General features: G+C 43.3%; 1 protein-coding gene across 4 annotated transcripts in view; it reads left to right on the top strand.

The window, feature by feature from the left end:
* Window positions 1-5,562: 5,562 nt before the first annotated feature.
* POPDC1 (popeye domain cAMP effector 1) overlaps window positions 5,563-19,518 on the top strand; it is a 30,792-nt gene continuing 16,836 nt past the window's right edge. Inside the window, exons 1-4 of one of the 4 annotated variants that reach the window (XM_075046689.1) lie at window positions 5,572-5,717; window positions 6,558-6,601; window positions 12,068-12,301; window positions 14,502-14,626. In XM_075046689.1, the coding sequence (XP_074902790.1) occupies window positions 12,079-12,301; window positions 14,502-14,626 (348 nt within the window). In that variant the 5' untranslated portion in view covers window positions 5,572-5,717; window positions 6,558-6,601; window positions 12,068-12,078. Of the gene's footprint in view, window positions 5,718-6,557; window positions 6,602-6,908; window positions 6,933-9,881; window positions 9,904-12,067; window positions 12,302-14,501; window positions 14,627-19,518 lie in introns of those variants that run through there. The other 3 variants (XM_075046690.1, XM_075046692.1, XM_075046693.1) reach the window with 3 other exon arrangements.

The following is a 19,518-nucleotide window of genomic DNA, read 5'->3' as shown; positions in this document are numbered from 1 at the left end:
TTAGAGGAAAATATATTTTTTTTTAATTCTGTGTTTGCCTTTATTGTCAAAGATCACGGTAGCAAGAAGCAATTGCAGTGTACTATAACTCGGCACATATTTTGATAGTCATTTATGATATGCACAGCTGAAGTCAGGCATCTGGATGTACAAAGCAGCATAGATGGGGTGCACAGTAAATGTGGACCAGACGCTCCTTAGCGATTGTTTGATGCTGACTCTTCTGAAATGGTAGAGGAGGCAACTAATCCAGAAATTGGGTGCTTATTATCTCCTTGAGGTTTATGCTCAAAACAAGGAGTATTTCAAAGTGTCTTATTTAGGACTGCTAATCTGATCAAGTGCATAAAATGCTCCTGCTTGATACTTGGGCTACATCAACCTGTTTCTGTGCATTTGGACTAAACTTGTGCATTCCTGGTTTGCTTTTTGCTCTTGAACTTTTGTTGCTGGCATTTCTTTTGCCTTACTTTCTTCTCCAGTATGTTCCTTCATGTGATTATCCATTTTCTCCCCACTCTTGCTCTCTTCTTTCTGTGTCTTTTTGCAAAGAAAAAATTAACTTTAAAAAAGCTACCTCATGCACATTCACAGTTCTGAGCTAACCTCTTTACCTTTTCTTCCCCCTCAGTGTGTGGAGTATTTTCACTCTCAAATCCTACATGCTTTCTCTGTTGCTTGTTTAAAGAATCGCATAGACTCATCTGCTGCCTCCCCCCCACTTCCTCTTTGTCGTCCTTCCTCAAGTTTTTAAGTTAGGTTGTTTTGGGGGTTTTTTTTGGGGGGGGAAGTTCTGTCTGTCCTTCTGGATATGTTAAACACTTGTTATTTAGTTCCTTTTTTATCTTGAAAGAAAATTATAAATCCTTACCAAAAATTTAAAAAATTCCTAGAAAATGGTAGTTTTTAGTGATCTAATATGCAAGGTCCTGGAGATTCAAGCCTAGCTTTTGCTTCTCAGAAACAGCCACTGGTGAATATTAAAATGCACAGCTAAGAAGGACTAATATTGCAACAAAACATTAATTGCCATTGTATCAACACCCAAAAGCATGCACATATTTATACCCTGACAGTATTTGCAATTCCTTTGGTTTATACAGACAGTTACACAGGCTTACATAAATTCACAAAGATCTCTGCAGAGAGAACATTGTAAACTGCGGTTGAGATGGATTTACTTCAGGATTAGCACAGACATCTTTGCGTGATCATTTTGAACTTTCTTTGTGCATGGAAGTTGTCCAAAAAGGGAACAGAAAAATCACAGCCAGTTCAACCAGTGCTGCCAAATCTGCTGTAACGGGGACCCCTAAGAAATGGGCTGTCACCCAGCAAGGGGACAGATGCAATGCAAAAGCACTGCTTTATTCCTTGTCTTCCAGTTATGTGTGAAGTAAGAGCTGCCTCACGTTAACCAAGAGCAACTTGTCGATAGCAACTTGAGTCCTGGACAAGTGATGTGGTCAAAACCTGTCTCTGGTACTCCTCTGATTCCAGAAGGACCCAGACCACTGGGGACAGGTTCCCTGTCATTGCCCACCACCATTAGCAAGCTGCCCCAGCAGGGCAGTATCCAGTGCACCACGACCCCAACCTTAGGAAATCCAAGTGGTTTTATAGCAGCTCACCTTTTTGTGGGGGGGAACCATGTAATTTAGGTAGAGCTAAAATAAGCGGAGCAGGCGCTGTCAGCAACAGTCTCAGAAAAATCACTTGCGAGCCGCTCATAGGCTTGCATATATTCATAGAAATTGTTCACTAAGCAATTTCAAATAATGAACATACAAATTAAATTGTCAGCAGGAGACTGCTCACGCTTAATTCAGGAACAGGGATAATTGCTAAGTGTGATTGAATAAATTGTTTACTGTGCACAGTTTAGATAACTTCAATAGCAAACAGTTTTGCTCTGCCATTACACCTCAGGATCGTGTACCCTTTGATAAACATCTACGACAACCAGTGCATCTGTTAAAACCTGGATACTTTGACAGATCATTTTAGAAGAAAGTTGGCTCTAAGTTTGCAACAATCAATTACTATACTATCAGTCAGACATGTGGAAGCCCTGGGACATTATATTTTGTATCTCATATCTCATATCAAAAAGATAGCCCTTCTAGTATAAACAAGAGACGCCCTTCCTGCAGATGTGGCATGGGAAAAATTGCCTGACTATACATCAGAAAGTGGCTGTTGGAGGGTCTGAGGTAAAAATACACCAGAATGCACAGGCTCCTCTTAAATAAACCTCCAGAATATTAAAGGGCTGAGAGAGTATTTATCATTCACAATCTCTTCCATACAAACTTCCTTCTAATAAAACATAATTCTTGAGGATGCTTTCAGGCTAAGCCCAAATAAATAATTTTTCTGTGGAACATACGTGTAATTTTTCAGTTATATTGCACATAATTTCAGCATCTGGGATGAGATTTATCTCACTGAAATGTGGCACTTCTGAACTATGCCAGCATATTTCATCCCACTCCAGACAGTTGTCAAACACACAGAGGATTAATTACTTTCTAAAACAGCCCCCTTGCATTGTCTATAGAGGGAGTTTAAAAGATTAGAGTAGGCATCTTTTAGCCTGTAGATGCTGAGTACGCTTCCTGAAACTATAAATGGAAACATTTCATAGATCTCGCCATTGTCTGAAAATAGCCCTGTTGGCCTGGCACATCTGGGATCCCAAATACAAAGCATTTGTTCTCTTTAGTGAAAAGTTTGCCTAAACAAGGCTGCGGAATCAGGCTTGTGTTTGGAAGAGGCAGAGCGCTTGCAATTTTACAAAAAGTTACTTTACCCTTTGCTTAATAAAGTCTTTCGATGCCCGGCTAGGCTGAACTGAGGAGCGGGAGAGGGAGGCTGTGGTCTCAGCTGTGCTTCTGAACTCCAGCCCGGCGTCTGCTGAGCAACACCTCCCCGCATCGTCAGCAGGCCTTAGTTCCCCTTAACGCAGAAGAACAGCCAAGAGGTTAGGGTATACTGCCGAAGACCACAAAGCAGGTCGCTGGAGATGATAAGGAACAAGACTGAGCAATTTGCAACATCCATGTGATGTTTTCTACTGTGGACTATTACTGTGGAAAATGACTAAATAATTGGAGAAAGTACTTAAGCTATCAAGACTTCAATAGAAGAAGAGAGAAATACGACAGAGAGAAAGCCTGCATCAATGAACAGCTGTAACACCATTAGACCTGTCTCTGCTAACAAAATGCATCAATTCAACACAAATCTCTAAAAATTGATCTGGCTATTTGAAGCCAACTCCTCATCAACGTAGACGCAAACAGTTTTTATTTCTTGCCTCTGTCATTAATTTATATTAGCAGACTTCAATGAACTTGTACGTTATTGACACAGGAGGTTAAACCAACTGTTTAAGTCTTTACAGTGGTTTAACAGTAGGACATTAAACTGATTTAATTAAACCAGCCCATTCTTCTACAGTACATGAGACCTTGGCTTAAGAGAACAAACTTTACTTAATACATTCTACTTAAAGAATGTTCAAGTTATCTATACAACTGTAGATCATGTTATCTATGTTATCGAATATTATCTATATAACTAAAGGTTACGTAAAGTTATGGCCATTAATATCTGCATAGGACTATGCGCTATTATCTGTATAAAATTGATGCTAGTCATTCTGTTAGAGAAAGGAAGGTTTTTCTTCCACATGTGGGTGCACCCCACAGCACTAGACTAGTCCCCACCGGAGCCATCTGCTTACGGTCCTCCTGAAGGGCCAGGAGATAGGGGCAGCTCTCAGACCCTCCCTCATTTCTCTCTTTCTGCTGACAGCCGTACTAGATACCACCATCTGCATTACCCACAGAGCCTTGGTTCTTACCGCTCTGCTGTGCAGGGGGAATGACACTTAATTATGAATATACTGAAACATAAAGATCCCAAGAGACTAGCTGCATTCAGGACAAAGTTCTACACCTTCTACATGGCTGCAAATATTATTAGTTCATTGCCGAGCTTTCCTAACTAGGATTTTCTGCATCGGGCTAAGCAGATATGGTTTACCACCAAGGCTCCCCGCAAAACCAGGGAAGACCTGGAGGGTAACGAGAGAATTACACAGACTTCATAAAAGACACAACTAGTACAACAAACTCTGCTTCTCCAGCGCATAACATTCAGTAATGTGGTAGAAAATGCTTAAATGTCAGTCTAGATTTGGACAGGAGCTCTCTGATAGGCTTCTTTGTGCTGCTTTTGGAAGCTACTTGGCTTTGCTCCAGCAAGCATAGCTGAATATTATCAATCTCAAACACATGCTAGATGCTATCTCATGACTGTTCCTGCGACCGTGCTATCCTGACTCGCTCTTCCTGCCCATTTTTGAGCTCACTTACTCTGCATATCTCGGGAAGGAGTGAATACATCCATAAGAATGACTGGCCAGTCAGAGGAAACGCAGTCCCAAAGCAAGTCCTTCATAATAAATTCATAGTATATTTTGGAAAATCAGGTCTTATACCAGGCAGCAGGATTTATAAAAACCCTGTTCACATGGCACACATCACTGGAAAGATCGAGATCTCTTCTTCAAGATGTAAAGCCAAGAACAACCACAACAAAGCCAGACCCTCTTGGGACACATGTTGATGTGTGCATGTATAAAGAGTTGCTTCAAAACCGGTTCAGGATTCTGTACGCTCTCCACAAATACTTGAGTATAATGCTGACCATACGCTCTTGGCTGCTACAAAAACCCCAACCCACTTTGTTGCTAGCTCGTCAAAGTGAGTTGAAGGAGATTTTCTGCCTTTGCAGACCTCATTTATCCCTGACGGTCAGGTTTTGGGACGGGCGGGGGTGCCCACAGGCTGTCCCTGGAATGCCTTTCATGGCTGGATGCTCCGTATCAGCGTCGTGGAGCCCAAGGCAGGCTTGGTGGCCGCTCTGCCCACCCTGCGAGACTGGCGGTGTGGGAGAGGGCTAGACGGGACACGGGCAGGGCGATCTGCCGGCGCGCAGGGACACAGCGGCCCGCTTTGGAAGCCCGTCGCTTCTGGGAGCTGTCGAACTGCCGCACGAGCAAACTCGGTGACGTTTCTTAAACACGATGCTCGTGACAAAGCAACCGCAGCAGGTGCCAAGCGGAGAGGAGCAGTTTTATACAGGCTATTGTGGCTCCCTGGCTCACCATATAGGGGAAACGCTGCTTGCCGTTCGTTTAGGGGAGAACGCAGCTCTTCTAATTTTAACCACCCCGAATCGAGGCACGTTGCCTCAGCTGCGGGTTCCCTCTGCCGTGAACGGAGGCGTCTCGCCCCACGTGCGGAGGCACCTCTGCGGGCTGAGGCATCGCCCCCCGCGTTCGGGTGGGCGCTGCCCCGGAACCCACGGCCTTCGGACCTGGGGGCAAATATTGGCGGGCGATACTCCGGGCCGGGGCGGACAGTGACAACATGGCGGCCTCCCGCCCCCGCCGACCCCCCGCGCCCCCGAGGCCGCACCTGGCCCCGCCCCGCCCCCTGGCGGCCCCGCCCCCCCGCAGCCCCCCTGGACCGGCGGGAGGCGCCTGCGCGCTGCGGCCGCTCGGTGCCGGCCCCGGAGCTGGCGCCGCCCGCAGCCTCCCGCCGGCTGCTGCCTATTTTAGTCACGGCGGCGGAGCGGCGGGACGCGGGGTCGAGGAGCGGCGGCCAGAGCCCGTCCGGGGAACTTTTTCGAGGGCGGGGGGGCAGGTAAGGGGTCGGCCGGCGTCGCCGGGTCCCTCAGCCCCCGGCGGCGGCGGCGGCGGGAGAGGTGGGCGCCGGGCTCCGCGCTGGACCCGCCGCGCTGCCGCTGCTGCCGGCGGCGGTGGGGAAGGCGCCCCTGCGCTGGGCTCCGCGTTGCCCTTCGGGGCGGCCGGGGACCCGCCGTGTCTGCCGGTCACGGCCCCGACGGGCGCCCGGGGAACGGCGGGCTCCGCCGGTGTCCTCCTGCGGAAGGGCATGGCCTTGGGAATGGGGCGGGGGGCGCGTTGCCCGACGCCTTTTAACTTATGGTTTCGTGTAAGCGGTGGGTCTGGGGTTTGCACGTTGCGGGCTGAAGCGAAGCTTCGGAGGCGCGGGCGGAAAGCGGGGCCGGGGGGCAGAGCTGTGGCCGTGTGTCCCCCCGGGCCTTCTGCGCACCCGTGTGCGGGGGCGTCCGGGGCGGGGGGCGCAGGTGCCCCCAAGAAACTTCCACCGCCGCGGTACAGCTACGCCGCTCTTACGTTGAGCATACGGAGGAGCGTTTCTCGCATGGTACGGGTGGGTTTTGTTAAGTCCGCAGAATGAAAATGCTGTTGAGTTTTCCGTAGAATGAAGCGTAGAGCGAGACTGACACTTTTCTGTAGTTAATGACACGTTTAATGGAAATGAACTTGCCGCAAAGAGCGTATTGAAATACATGTTTTCTTACACCACTTTCCCATTCATGCCTACTTCATTATAAAAAGGAAATTGGTAACTTAAACTGTAATTAACCTAATTATGCTAGCACTACTAGTTTGTCTTCAGCTCACCAAAGCGAAGAAATTATTGTCTAAATTCTCTATGCAGCTTTTGTGCTACAAGACCACAGAGGAGTAGTTGAAGTTCTGCAGGTAAGACTTAAAAAAACAACTGTTGAGCTTGGGTTGTTTTGTTGGGGTTTTTCTTTCAATTTCTTTTTTCTTTAGATTCGCAAAATCTATCTACATAAATGATGGACTGTAAAGTTACAATGACTGCAAAGTTACACCAACATACTCAAGCAAAGCTTTAAGAAGCTCACTTGAATAATGTTGGAACAGTAAAGCTGTGGGATATGAATAATCTCAATGAAGTGGATGATAATGTGAGCGGGACACTCCACACTGTCCCCATATCAGCTTGGCTGACCTGTTCTCCTACTAGAACCAACTGCTTTAAACTTTTCTGCGATGTCTGTCTTCTGTAAGTGTTGTGTAGGTATCCACAAAACCCCCACTTGTTTTAAAGGTGTCTTCATGCCTGAAGATTTAGGGACGAATTACTTTTGGGAATGGCTTTCAGAAGTTTGTATAAAGATGTCCTGACTAGAGAAAAATCCTAGAGTAAGCTGATGTCCTTTATATTCTGAGAATTTGGATTTTCAGACCTAAACCCACAGTGTGTTACCTTGACTCTCTCTCAGGTTCATGCACAAAAAAAAAATTAATAGGCTTTGTCGTTAACTATGCTAATTTCTGATAGATTTAATATTAAAGTGTCACTGAGTGGCTTTCTTTTTAATATTTGTGGGGTTTTGTCCCTGTTTGAACAACAAATTGGCTTGAGTTTTCAAACTCTTAGTTTGGTAAATCTAAATCCATACGATGGAAAAATTACTGGACATTAAAAAAGGACATTAAAAAATATTCCTTTAATTACATCTTGCGCTCCATAAGACTTTCATTTTGGCTGACGCTATTTCCCCAATTTTTTACAAAATTATTTGACTGTATTGGTTGTATTTTTAACTCCTGATATCAGTACATGTCTTCATGTATTGAAGACTTAAGCATAAGACTTCAAAGTCTTGTGCTATATTAATCCTTAGTGGACATAACCCTAAACTAAAGTTTTAAAGGCCTGATTCTGTACTCACAAAATTAATTTTTTGCCCTCTGAGGTGGCAGAGGGTGGGAAATGGCAATTGCTTGTTCATCTGTTGAACAGCAGATTTTTTTTTTCTAATTCTTCAATATTATTTGAGAACAGTTAGACATTAGGACTAAATAATTGATCTGAAAATTACAGAGATGTTATTTTGAATATTTGTCTTTCTGGTGTTACCTGTGGGCAAACATTTTAGGTTATGGCTTGTAACTCTGCCTGCCTGCCTCAGGCAGGCTCCCTAGCTGAAATTCAGCTGAAATTCCTTCAGAGCCAGTGTCACAATCTTGTGTCATTTTGCAGATAGCATCAAGCTATTTCTGCCAGCTTTAAAATACCATCATGACAGAGAAGTTATGCAGCTTTCTGCTGTTTTCCAGTATGTTAGCAGTACTGCAATGGCTGTTTGGGAGTAGTAAGTTAAGTTCATATAAAGACTTCAAGGTATTAAAGGTGAACCTTATAAAAAATGGAGGTGGCTAGATTTAGGTTCCGGGATTCTGATTTAGGCAACCAAGTAGGTGGCCCAGATGTTCAAAAGCATTGAACAGCCTGTTGTTAGGACTGTGGAAACATTATGGCTTTAAATGACTTGGCCAACGCTTGTCGGAGAAACATCTTGCCTTTTTGATGGTTTATGGCTGGTGGTTTGTGGCATCGGTATCTGTGGTGAGTGAGGGGAGCAGTGTTTTGGCTGGGCTGTGAGGAGAATGGGATTTTCATGTGCCATGTAGTTGATGTGGCTTATTGAGTTTCCAGTCTTCAAATGTGTGATGCTTCACAGCATCTTAGAGTAAGGTAGCCTCTAATCTCCCAGTGATGCAGTATGAAATTTTGCTATTAAAAAAAAGTCAAGCATCTAGAAAGCTTTGTTGATTTGTAATTGTATGCAGCTGAAGTTACTTCTTACAGCCTGTTTTGATCTTGAGATGAGTTGATGGACTTGTGGCTGGCTTTGTATCTGTATGTGAGTTTGGTTGTGTGTGCTCGTTCTGTTGGCATGTTAAGTGGTGCTTTTATTGGCAGATGACTAGGCAGTGAAAGACTGAATGTAGGTAGAAACTCAGCTGATAACTTTTTTGCAAAAGATCTAGAGATCCTGCTGTTCCAGTGTAGGGACTTTACATTGTTTGAAAACAGGAGCATCTTGCATGAGATGCAAGACGAGCACAAACAGTTACCCAGAGTTAGCAATTACCTTCTGTTTATGAGTGCATTAAAATGCCAATCCTGCAGCCTCATGCAGGCTCACGCTTCGGCTGCGTGTGAGCAGCTTTGTCAGTACAGTGAAGCTGCTCTCGTGGCTCTTGTCACTAAATTCATGCAAAAGGGCTGAAGGAAAATAGGATGTGTGTTTGGATGGTGCCTCTAGGATACCTGGACCATGAATTTGTTTGGGCACCAATTTAGTGTAGCGCTTGTTTATGCCAAAACCCACATTTTAGTTAACCTCTGTGAATAACTAATATAGGAATGAAAAGAAGAAAGTGAGCCCTTAAGAGATGAAATATGAATTATCTATTTTGGTAAAAATTAAATATGCTTTTTCTTTAAAAATCATTTCTATCTGGGGACTGTGTACACTATGTTCATGCTGGTGTTTGATCCTGCAAGATGCCTCTGCATGTTCTGTAGCATGTCTTAGCTGTGACAGGCTCTGGGCATCGGAGAGGAACTATCAGAAGGCTGAGGCTTTCTTTCTGATTTCTTTCTTCCCATTACTTTAAAAAGGGGTTTAAAAGACTGATTAATTTCAGAAATTGTCCAGGTTGCTTATGCCTTGTACACAAGTTGATTGGGGGGAAAATAATAAAAAGAATGGCTGAAGCAACTCAAAATTACTTCACAGCCCAAGAAGCACTCTCAAGTAACAGATGCTGAGCGTATTCCAGTCTGCAGGAAATATTGAGTGTATTAACTGTGACTCAATTGTCTGCTGAGCAGATGAATTACATGACAGTTAGTAAGCACACACAGCAGGGACGTGCATGGTCTCTACAGAATTTGCTTAAATGCAAATCCCCCTGTGCTGCATGTTATGGAGCCTGTTTGCTCAGTGATATGTGCGTGTGTTTCATTAATGAGACTCAAGCCGAGCTCCATATAATCTCTACTGCTGTGGCAGTGGGGGACCATATGTGCCTTACTGGAAGCAGGGTTCTCCCATGTTTCTGACAGCCTGTCTGGGAACAGGCGTGTTCCTCCAGCTGGGAGCTGCTCTGGGTTGAGAAGACCTTCTGGAGTGCTTGTAACACTGACTGCAGTTCCCTACAGAGACCAGCTCTTAAAGGTAGTGTCTTGAAATCTTCTGGTTCTTCTTTGTAGTTTGTTTTTAATAGGAGCTTTTTTACTTTGTATTGGGAAGATATTTACCCACAGATATCTTATATTTTCCTTTCACAACAATTGAAAAAAAGCTAGATTTATCATTACAGCAACAAAAAGTATGTATTTTTAGATTAGAAATCAGATTTTTCAACTGTCTTGTTTTCTCCAGGAGTTCCACAGACAACCAAAGGTCTTGCAAGGTTGCTCATACTAGGTAGACCAAGTGATTTCCCTGAAAGACTGGCAACCTTGTCATAACTTAGCCTGGGCATCTCCCTTTCTGACTTGGTAGCATCTCATCAACTAGGAGGAGAAACAGTAGTTTTTATTTACTGTTCTCAAAAGTGGTTTGGTTTTTGTTTTGCCTGCTTTGGTTAATGTGTGCAAGGCTATATGTGGCTTAGGAGATCTCCAAATGATCCTGCAAGAAAACCAGTAGTTCAGACTGTCTTTGGTTTTGCTTTTGTATGGTTTGTTGGCTTTTTTTAATCAACCAAACAGTATGTGTTCCTCCTTTAAGACCTTCCATTCCTTATTTAGAAGAACAGCTTTGTATGCCATAAAGGAGACTTACACTACATAAGCCTTTTTTCTTTCAATTCTCATCTAGATTAAGTTCTCTTAAATATTTACTTTGCCTAAGATAGTGGACCCATTCAAAAAATGGTAGACTGAAATGTAATTTGATTTGTGTAGGACTAGGAAGAATACATAGGATGTTGTACTGAGCAATGACAGTCAGTAGCTAATGTTCAGTGTTTATGTACATACCATCCAAACTTTGAAATGTACCATTCTTCAAGCCTAGCACTTAGGTGAAAGGAGATACTAAAGCATTACTGAACTATAGATCTAGCTTACCCTTTTAAAGCATCTGTAGATTTTTTCTTTCCCCATGAATGATAATGGAAAATATTTCCTGGGAAGACAGAAAATAACCCAAAATCCATGTGTATGTGTACTGGGCTTGCATGGCAAGGTTTGGTAGCAGGGGGGCTACAGGGGTGGCTTCTGTGAGAAGCTGCTGGAAGCTTCCCCCATGTCTGACAGAGCCAATGCCAGCCGGCTCCAAGATGGACCTGCCACTGGCCAAGGCCGAGCCCATCAGCGATGGTGGTAGTGCCTCTGGGAGAACAGATTTAAGAAGGGGGAAAAAAAGTTGCTGTGGCACAGAAACTGCAGCCAGAGAGAGGAGTGAGAAGATGTGAGAGCACCAGCCCTGCAGCCCCCAGGTCAGTGCAGAAGGAGGGGAGGAGATGCTCCAGGCACCAGAGCAGAGATTCCCCTGCAGCCCGTGGTGATGAAGACCACGGTGAGGCAGGCTGTCCCCCTGCAGCCCAGGGAGGTCCACGGGGGAGCAGATCTCCACCTGCAGCCCGGGGAGGACCCCACGCCGCAGCAGGGGGATGCCCAAAGGAGGCTGTGACCCCGTGGGAAGCCCACGCTGGAGCAGGCTCCTGGCAGGACCTGTGGACCCGTGGAGAGAGGAGCCCACGCTGGAGCAGGTTTTCTGGCAGGACTTGTGACCCCGTGGGTGACCCACGCTGGAGCAGTCTGTGCCTGAAGGACTGCAGCCCGTGGAAAGGACCCACGCTGGAGCAGTTTGTGGAGGACTGTCTCCTGTGGGAGGGACCCCACGCTGGAGCAGGGGAAGAGTGAGGAGTCCTCCTCCTGAGGAGGAAGGAGCAGCAGAGACAATGTGTGATGAACTGACCCCAACCCCCATTCCCTGTCCCCTTGTGCTGCTGGGGGAGGAGGTAGAGAATTTGGGAGTGAAGTTGTGCCTGGGAAGAAGGGAGGAGTGGGGGAAAGGTGTGTTAAGATTTGGGTTTTATTTTCTCGTGATCCTACTCTGATTTGATTGGTAATAAATTAAATTAATTTTCCCCCAGTCAAGTCTGTTTTGCTTGCAGCAGTAATTGCTGAGTGATCTATCCTTGTCCTTATCTCAACCCACAAGACCTTTGTTATATTTTTCTCTCCCCTGTCCAGCTGAGGAGGGGAGTGATAGAGCAGCTTTGGGCACCTGGCATCCAGCCGGGGTCAGCCCACCACAGTATGTCTAATACATTTCAGTTTAATGCACAGTGATTTTTTTTTCCCTCCCCCCCCCTCTCTCATTGCAGGACTCTCCAAGATGAATACTACAGCAATGAGCCCACTCACTGTTACTCCGCTAGGTTTTATTCCAGACTTAAAAAATGCCACACTTGTGCCTTTCAATGAGACTGCATGTGAAAACTGGAAAGAGATTCATCATCTTGTTTTCCATGTGGCAAACATTTGCTTTGCAGTTGGACTGGTTATTCCAACTACTCTGAATCTTCATATGATTTTTCTGCGAGGCCTGCTCACCATAGGTAGGAGAATTATTCTGGAGACATCTGCAACCTTATTGTGACAGAAAGAGCAGTTCATGACCATTACGAAGCTTTCTCCTGGTCCCTTCAGCTTATGGTGATATTCTAGCACATATTCATCATGGTTGTACTTTGCTGAAGGTGTTTTTGGTGTAAGTGGGGATCTGTTCTGATGCCGACAGACCTTTTCTAGAAAGGTTATATGTCTCTAGGCTCTTAAAACTTCCCAGAAATACAAGTTACATCTTTAAACCTGTGTAGATGTTGACTAGAAAACAAGTGGACCCCATTTACTTCAGACGTGACTGGCTGCTTAAAGTTCATTAAATTCCAAATCATAGTTAAGTCTATGGATCCTTAAGACCTTAATTTTAGTTTTCAAGTAAGTACATTGACTGATATGACTGCAATGGGTAAGGTTTTCCTTGAGAAGCTTGATGTTGCCCCATGTGTTCTTTAAATGTGGATTCAAACACGTGGCATTTGTGGATCACCAGCATTATTTTCATTGCTGATTTAGAAGCATGGGCTTTTGATATGGAGTGCAGTCTGTTCTCCTGAAGTCAGTCATATTTCCTCCACCACTGTAGGCATCTTGGGATACTAAAGTTTGACTTCAGAGGAAAAACTAAATTTGGCATGCTCAAGACTAAGCAAGCATGGTTTCATTTGTAATACTTTTGCAGTTCCACAGCTATTGTAGAGCCCCAGTGCTTTGTGTGGGACAAAGCCTGTGTGATCAAAGGAGATTGCAGTCTAAGAAAGATAAACCTGGGTGTATCACAACACAGAGCATGCTTAAGTACTTTTAAAGGAGAATGTTTATTCATAAAACTGACCCATACTATTATATCATATAACTTCTGTGGTTGAACTTACAATAATCTTGCCTTTTATTTTTTATAACCATTGTAGGAAAACTTATGAAAACAGACTGCACTGAAGACCAAGGGTCTGAGTATTGCAAGACTTTTTGTCTGTGTAGTTCTTGTTTTAAAAGCAATGGGAGCTCTGCACTTGCTGAGCCTGCCACTTTGGTCTGTAGGTCTTGTTGCACTCTGAAGAGAGAGGGAATCAGAGTTTTTCAGGCTGAGGTGGCAGCTGGAAGCAAATTTATTGTGGGCAGCAGAAGTAACAAAGCCAGGTTCCTAGGGATCTGTCCCCTTTAACTCTGATGAGCCTGCCACACCTGTGTGGCTCCACAATATTGGTCCTCTTCAACATTTCCAGGCCTCATATCCTCCCCTCCCTTGTAGTCTAATTAACCAGCTGATCAAGAGTCATCACATTGTGATTTTCCTGATCTGTACATAAGTGCTGGCTGGCCAAGCAGCAACCTAGACAGAATAGATAATACTGAGTTCATGAATTCAGCATCATCCTTAGGGAGAAAGGGATGCTAATTCGGCACCTTCTCCTTCTTGTTGTTTTTGCATGGAACTTAAGGGAAAATATGTGACCTCTACAGCCATCTCTATCAGATGGCAGGCTCACAGTTACCTGTGAGAGACACAATGATGCATAATCTATCATTTGATAAGTATTGTCTTTATAGGCTAGAAATAGTATCCCTAATCATACAGAATGAATAATGACAATTGCTTTAAAAGGTAAGGCAAAGTAAAGCAAAAAAAAAAGTGTAAGCATTTGAAATTTCCTCTTTGATGTCATAGAATAGAATTCAAGTTCCTGCTGTGACCTTGTCAAAAATGCAGTGATGATATTTTGTTTAGATTTTCAAAAGTATCTGGGTATGACTTTAGGATATTTTTTTTAGGCTCTTGTTTGTCTAATTAATGCAATACTAGTAATAAAGTTTTGTGAGTCACTTATTATTTTTTTTACTTAAGATACAGTCTTTCCCTATCTCATTTCTGCTTCATTTTAGTAACAGATCATCATGGGGCTGCACCTTACTGCTTTCCCCAGTCCTGATTTGAATTATTGTCGCTCCAGTATTGCAGTCCCATGCAATAAGACTGGAGTCTGCTGTCAAGCTGCTCTCAGTGCCTGTTTGTAGCACTGCAGTGATTAGCTCTGCTACCAGTGCATGCATTGATCCACAGAGCCTAACTGTAGCAAAGCTTGTGGAATATATTCCTGTTCAGTGTAATTACCCCCAGTGGACACATTCTTGATGACTTTGTACAAATGCGTTCATTGTTTGGTGAAATTTAACTTCCTTTTTTAATTTTTACAGGATGTGCATTGTTCATCATTTGGGCTACACTCTACCGTTGTGCCTTGGACATAATGATCTGGAATTCTGTGTTTTTGGTTGTCAACCTTTTACATTTCATATACCTACTGTATAAAAGAAGACCGGTATGTATAACAGATTAATTCCACAAGCAGTCTAGTAAGATGCAAGAAAAAGGAAGTTTTGCCTATGTTTGCTGGACAAACCAATGAATTACAAAGCAGTTCTTGAATTAGACAGGAGTTCTTTTGGATGAAGTCAGTTAGCTACTTCAAGAAGGATCCAGACCTTGATGGTCATCAGGTATGATCTGATGCAGTACATAATTATTTCTATGAAATCAATACTCTTGAAAAATGCTTTGACTTTAGAAGTTAACTATTGGCAGGTTTTGACTGTTCTGTTTGGTTTTGGTGGTGAGGACGGGGTTACATTATTTCTTTGCAAAAAGACCAGGAATGTTTTTTTTTGGAGTTTGTGTGTGGTTGTTTTTGTCATTTTCCCCACCCTCTCACCCACAAGAGTACATGCATACAGACCTCCTGAAATAAAATCCTACTAAGGTAGTTAAAATTGAGTATTCCGGGACAGTAATTTTTTTTAATTAGGAGTTTGGGAGGGATCAAACTTTCCTACCTCACTTTTAAGTCTTGAACATCCTCTGTGGTGGGAAAGGAGACTGATATATGACAAGTGCCCTAATAGACTGATATATCAACACAAACAAATGCTGATGTCCACTTATAAATGACCTTCACACTCCTTGCTTTGCTAACAAGTGCTTTAGCCCATATGTTTTGTACTGCCACAATCCTTTTAAATGTGTATGAAAGGTAAGTGGGATGCTAGTGCCCTTTTTGAACATATGTGGGACTCAGAGATAAGCACCAAATTTGAGTAAGGTGTGGGAAGACCAATATTAAGATGATCCTTCCTTTCATCCCATTTACTGAGTTTTGAGGGTCAGGTCTAGGCATTTTCCAACTCCTTTTGCTGCCTTCAGAAGGATGCCTTGGGATAACTGTTTTCAAATGCACCCTAAGAATGTATTTAAAATATATAACAAAAATACAGGTTTCTTTGCCCTGCCTTCAGCTAAATGTATATCTGATAGGAAATCTATTTTGTTAGTATTATTCATCCAGAAGTATATTCTGTTTCTGCAAAATGATTAGCAACCCAGCCTTCTGGTGGTATGTACACATCAAAACTAGATAATCTTTAATATAATAATTGCTGTTATGTGCCAATCAAATATTAATGAAATGCAAAGTGTTCAAAATGTTAATATTACATTCTGTAGTCTCCAAAATCCAAGGCAGATAGTCTTACGTGAAGATTACAGGAATATATATGGGGTTACATGATCAGCAGAATAACTCTGCCCAAAATCAGACACATTCTGGAAGTGTGACAGCTGGTACAAAAAAACAACTAGCTGGAAGTAAGCTCTTCATCAAGTCAATGCAGCCTGTGCAAGAAAGCAGCTAGGAAACTAGCAACCTCTTCCTTTCCTGGCAAGGCAGCATAAAGCTTGACTTCTGTTTTGTCTAGAAGATAGCTTAAAACTAGCTAGACTGATCTACTACTAGACATTTATAGACGTGTTCTAAGTATTTCTAGTGAGTTAAACTACTCTTGGAGAGTAGTCTTCCCAGTTAAAGGGTAAGTTCCTCTTTAGTTTGTATTGCTAATGCTGTTACTTTAGCCTATTCAATCCATTCCCACCATCTTCAGGGTACAACAGCGTGATGAAACTGCATCGTATTTCTTCTAGTAAGCCATGGCCATGCTGTGCAATGCACCGCACAAAATAATGGTTGTGATAATGTAGAGCCAGTGAAGCCAGACTCTGCATGTTTGCCTCTGCAGTTAGATATCCTGTGCAGGTAGTCTGGTCTTTAATGTGGGATGAGTTCACGTTACATTCTTTTTCTTCAGTGAAGTGACCAAGTTAGCATGTTCTACTTTCCCTCAACCCACCCACCAATTGAGCCTTTTAATATTATCTTGAGGCCTCTAGTCTTTATTCAAACGGGACAGGAGGTGGCTAACAAAATCAGAAATTATTGCAAAAGGCAGGAGTGCACAGCTGATAAATGCATTTTCCTAGAAAACCAAGCCTTAAAACTTATCTGTATTTTTAAAAGTGACAAGTTAACAATTAAGAGCTCTTTCAAAGAGCACAAATAATTATTTGTGATCTCTACTTCTGTGACAGTAGCTTTGCCTTATGAAATAGGAATTGGAAATGTCTTATCTCACTTCATCCATCTCTAGGATAAACATCTAGTTTAAGCTGGTTGTCCAATGTGATTCAACCCACCCACCCAATATCTCTTTAAGATGTGATCGTGCCATCCCTCTCCGTTGGCTAGAGAGCAAGCCTATACAACCTAGCTTTATATAGTCATAGGTGAGATACACTTCATTGCTGCTCTCTAGCAGTATGAGGAAAAAAAATCAAATTTGTTCATACTAATCTAAACTGTAACACAGTGGAGAACTGCAGTCTGGCTTTCAAAAGATTTGTATTCCTACCACTGCAGATGTGGTCTGGAACTGTGGGTGCTCATCTTCTCTGAAAACTGGCCTCTATATACCTAGTAAATTATGCGGATTTAAACAGTAGCTGAAATTACATGGAAATGGGATAATATTCAAAACAATATATGAATCTCTTTGTTACAGACTATGATCAACAAGCTTACTTGAAGTGATGCCTGGTAGTCACATGTGTCTTTTTAGCTGTCTTACACTTTCTGTTATGAACTTGAAGGCTGGTTTTAAGTGCTTTTCCTATAGAAAGCTAGAGAATGGAGAAAAAAAGAAAATAAATTCTTGGGAGCTCATTTTGAATGAGATTTTTTTTGTCTGCAACTATTGTATTGCCCATCTCAAAATCAATTTTATTTAGTCATCCTCACAAATGATGTTTTTAGGGAAAGAAAGGAATGGAAGAATAATTACAAGTTAGTCATATTACAAAATGAATAATTGATATGTTCAGATGTTAAATATTTATTTTATTAAATGGAGCATGCAAAATAGCAGTGAGTTTCTTTTCTGACCAGAAGATTATTTCTGTGGTTTTGACTCCTTGGAGCTTTACAGGTTTGGCTTTTTTAGTGTGAGTGGAAGCTGAGTCTAATCACTCTCTCCACAGAACTCTGACTTGGAGCTCTGGCAGTGTCCCAGAATATTTCAGCCACTGCTGAACAAAACATTACACCTACCCGTATGGCTCATTTGGAATATGACCCACAAGCATGACTGGAGGAGCAGTCAGCTGTGCTTGTGAAGGGTGAATAGTCTGTTATGAGGGAGACCATCTAAAGTATGTCTGTGCTGTCCAACCCGATCAATCTTTAAGAAAGTGGTTATGCCTGCTTTCTCTTAAGTATTATACGTTAGAGGAGGATCATGAAACCTGTATTATGTGCTAGTTAAGGGATTGCATTAACAGTCCAGGGCCAAATCCTGTGCTCATGTCTGTATGTGTTGTTTGAATTCAGGAGTCTTGGGAGCTACTTATATTCATCTGAGAAAGCAATTTATCTTTCTTTGAGTTGCAGGGGTTATGTATAGAAAGAGGTGCAAATTAAATTGCTAAGGCTGTTAAAAATGAGGGATTTCCTGGAGAACCTGTTGGCAAAACAGATAGTTGTCGAACTTTACACATATATGGAACATATTTTGAAATCAAACCATTCAGGGCAATCCCCAACACAATACAATTTTTCTTGCCAATTGAACTTTAATCCTTGTTTTGTCCATGTAGATGTCCTCTGAGGTGTTAAAGAGAGTGGCATAAGGAACATACAGGAAATTAACCTGGGTTTCATGTAAATGTAGCCACTGGTGGATGATTTAATTAGTAATCGATTCAGTGTGAAACCAGTGTAACTTCAGGGCAGGTGACATACTGGACATATGTAAGTCCATGAGCCCTGATGGCATGTACATACAAGTGCTGATGTCACTGTGAGGCCACTCTTGATAATCTTTGAGCAATTATAGTGATGTGAGGGGTGGAGGAAAGCAAATGCCACTCCTTTCTTCAAAAAGGGCAAGAAGGAGGACCCAGGGACCTGCAGGCTGGTCAGCTTCACCTCGATCCCTGAGAAGGTGATGGAATAGCTAATCCTGGGAGCCATTTCTATGCACGTGAAGGACAGGAAGGTGATCAGGAGTGGTCAGCATGATCCACCAAGGGGAAGTCATGCTTAGCCAACCTGGTAACGTTCTATGATAGATGAGAAGAGAGTGATGAATATTGTCTACCTTAATTTCAGTAAGGCTTGAAACACTGTCTCCCATAGAATCCTCGTAGAGAAGCAGTTGAAGTGTGGGCTGGATGAGGACACAGGGAGATGGATTGAAAACTAGCTGAAGGCCTGGGCTGAGTGTGGTAATCAGGGGCGTGAAGTCTAGTTAAAGGTGCGTACTATATATACTAGTGCATACGCTAGCGGTATAACCTAAGGGTCAATGCTAGGCCCAGTCCTGTTTGACATCTTCCTTAATGATCTGGATGATGGGGCAGAGCGTACCCTGATGACACAAGGCTGGGAGGCATGGCTGATAGGCTAGAAGGTTGGGAAGCAACCCGGAGGGACCTCGGCAGACTGGAGAAACGGGCCAACAGGAACCTCATGAAGCTCAGTGAGAAGTCTAAAGTCCCTCACCTGGGGAGGAATAACCCCATGTGCCAGCACATGCCAGGGACTCACCAGCTGGAAGGCAGCTTTGCAGAAAAGGACCTGCAGGTCGTGGTGGACAAGTTGAACCAGCAATGTGCTCTTGTGACGCAGAGAGGCAACAGTATCCTGGGCTCCATTAGGAAAAGCATTGCCAGCGGGTTGGGGGAGGTGGTCCTTCCCCTGTTCAGCACTGGTGAGACATATCTGGAGTGCTGTGTCCAGATCTGGGCTTTTCCAGTAGAAGAGAGATCTGGACTTACTGGAGAAAGTCCAACGGAGAGCCGTGAAGATGATTAGGGACTGGACCATCTCTC

This window comes from Buteo buteo, chromosome 15 (assembly GCF_964188355.1).
Source record: "Buteo buteo chromosome 15, bButBut1.hap1.1, whole genome shotgun sequence".
In the NCBI taxonomy this organism is placed as follows: Eukaryota; Metazoa; Chordata; class Aves; order Accipitriformes; family Accipitridae; genus Buteo; species Buteo buteo.
The sequence above is the reverse complement of the archived record's forward strand: the minus strand, read 5'-3'. Positions and strand labels throughout refer to the sequence as shown.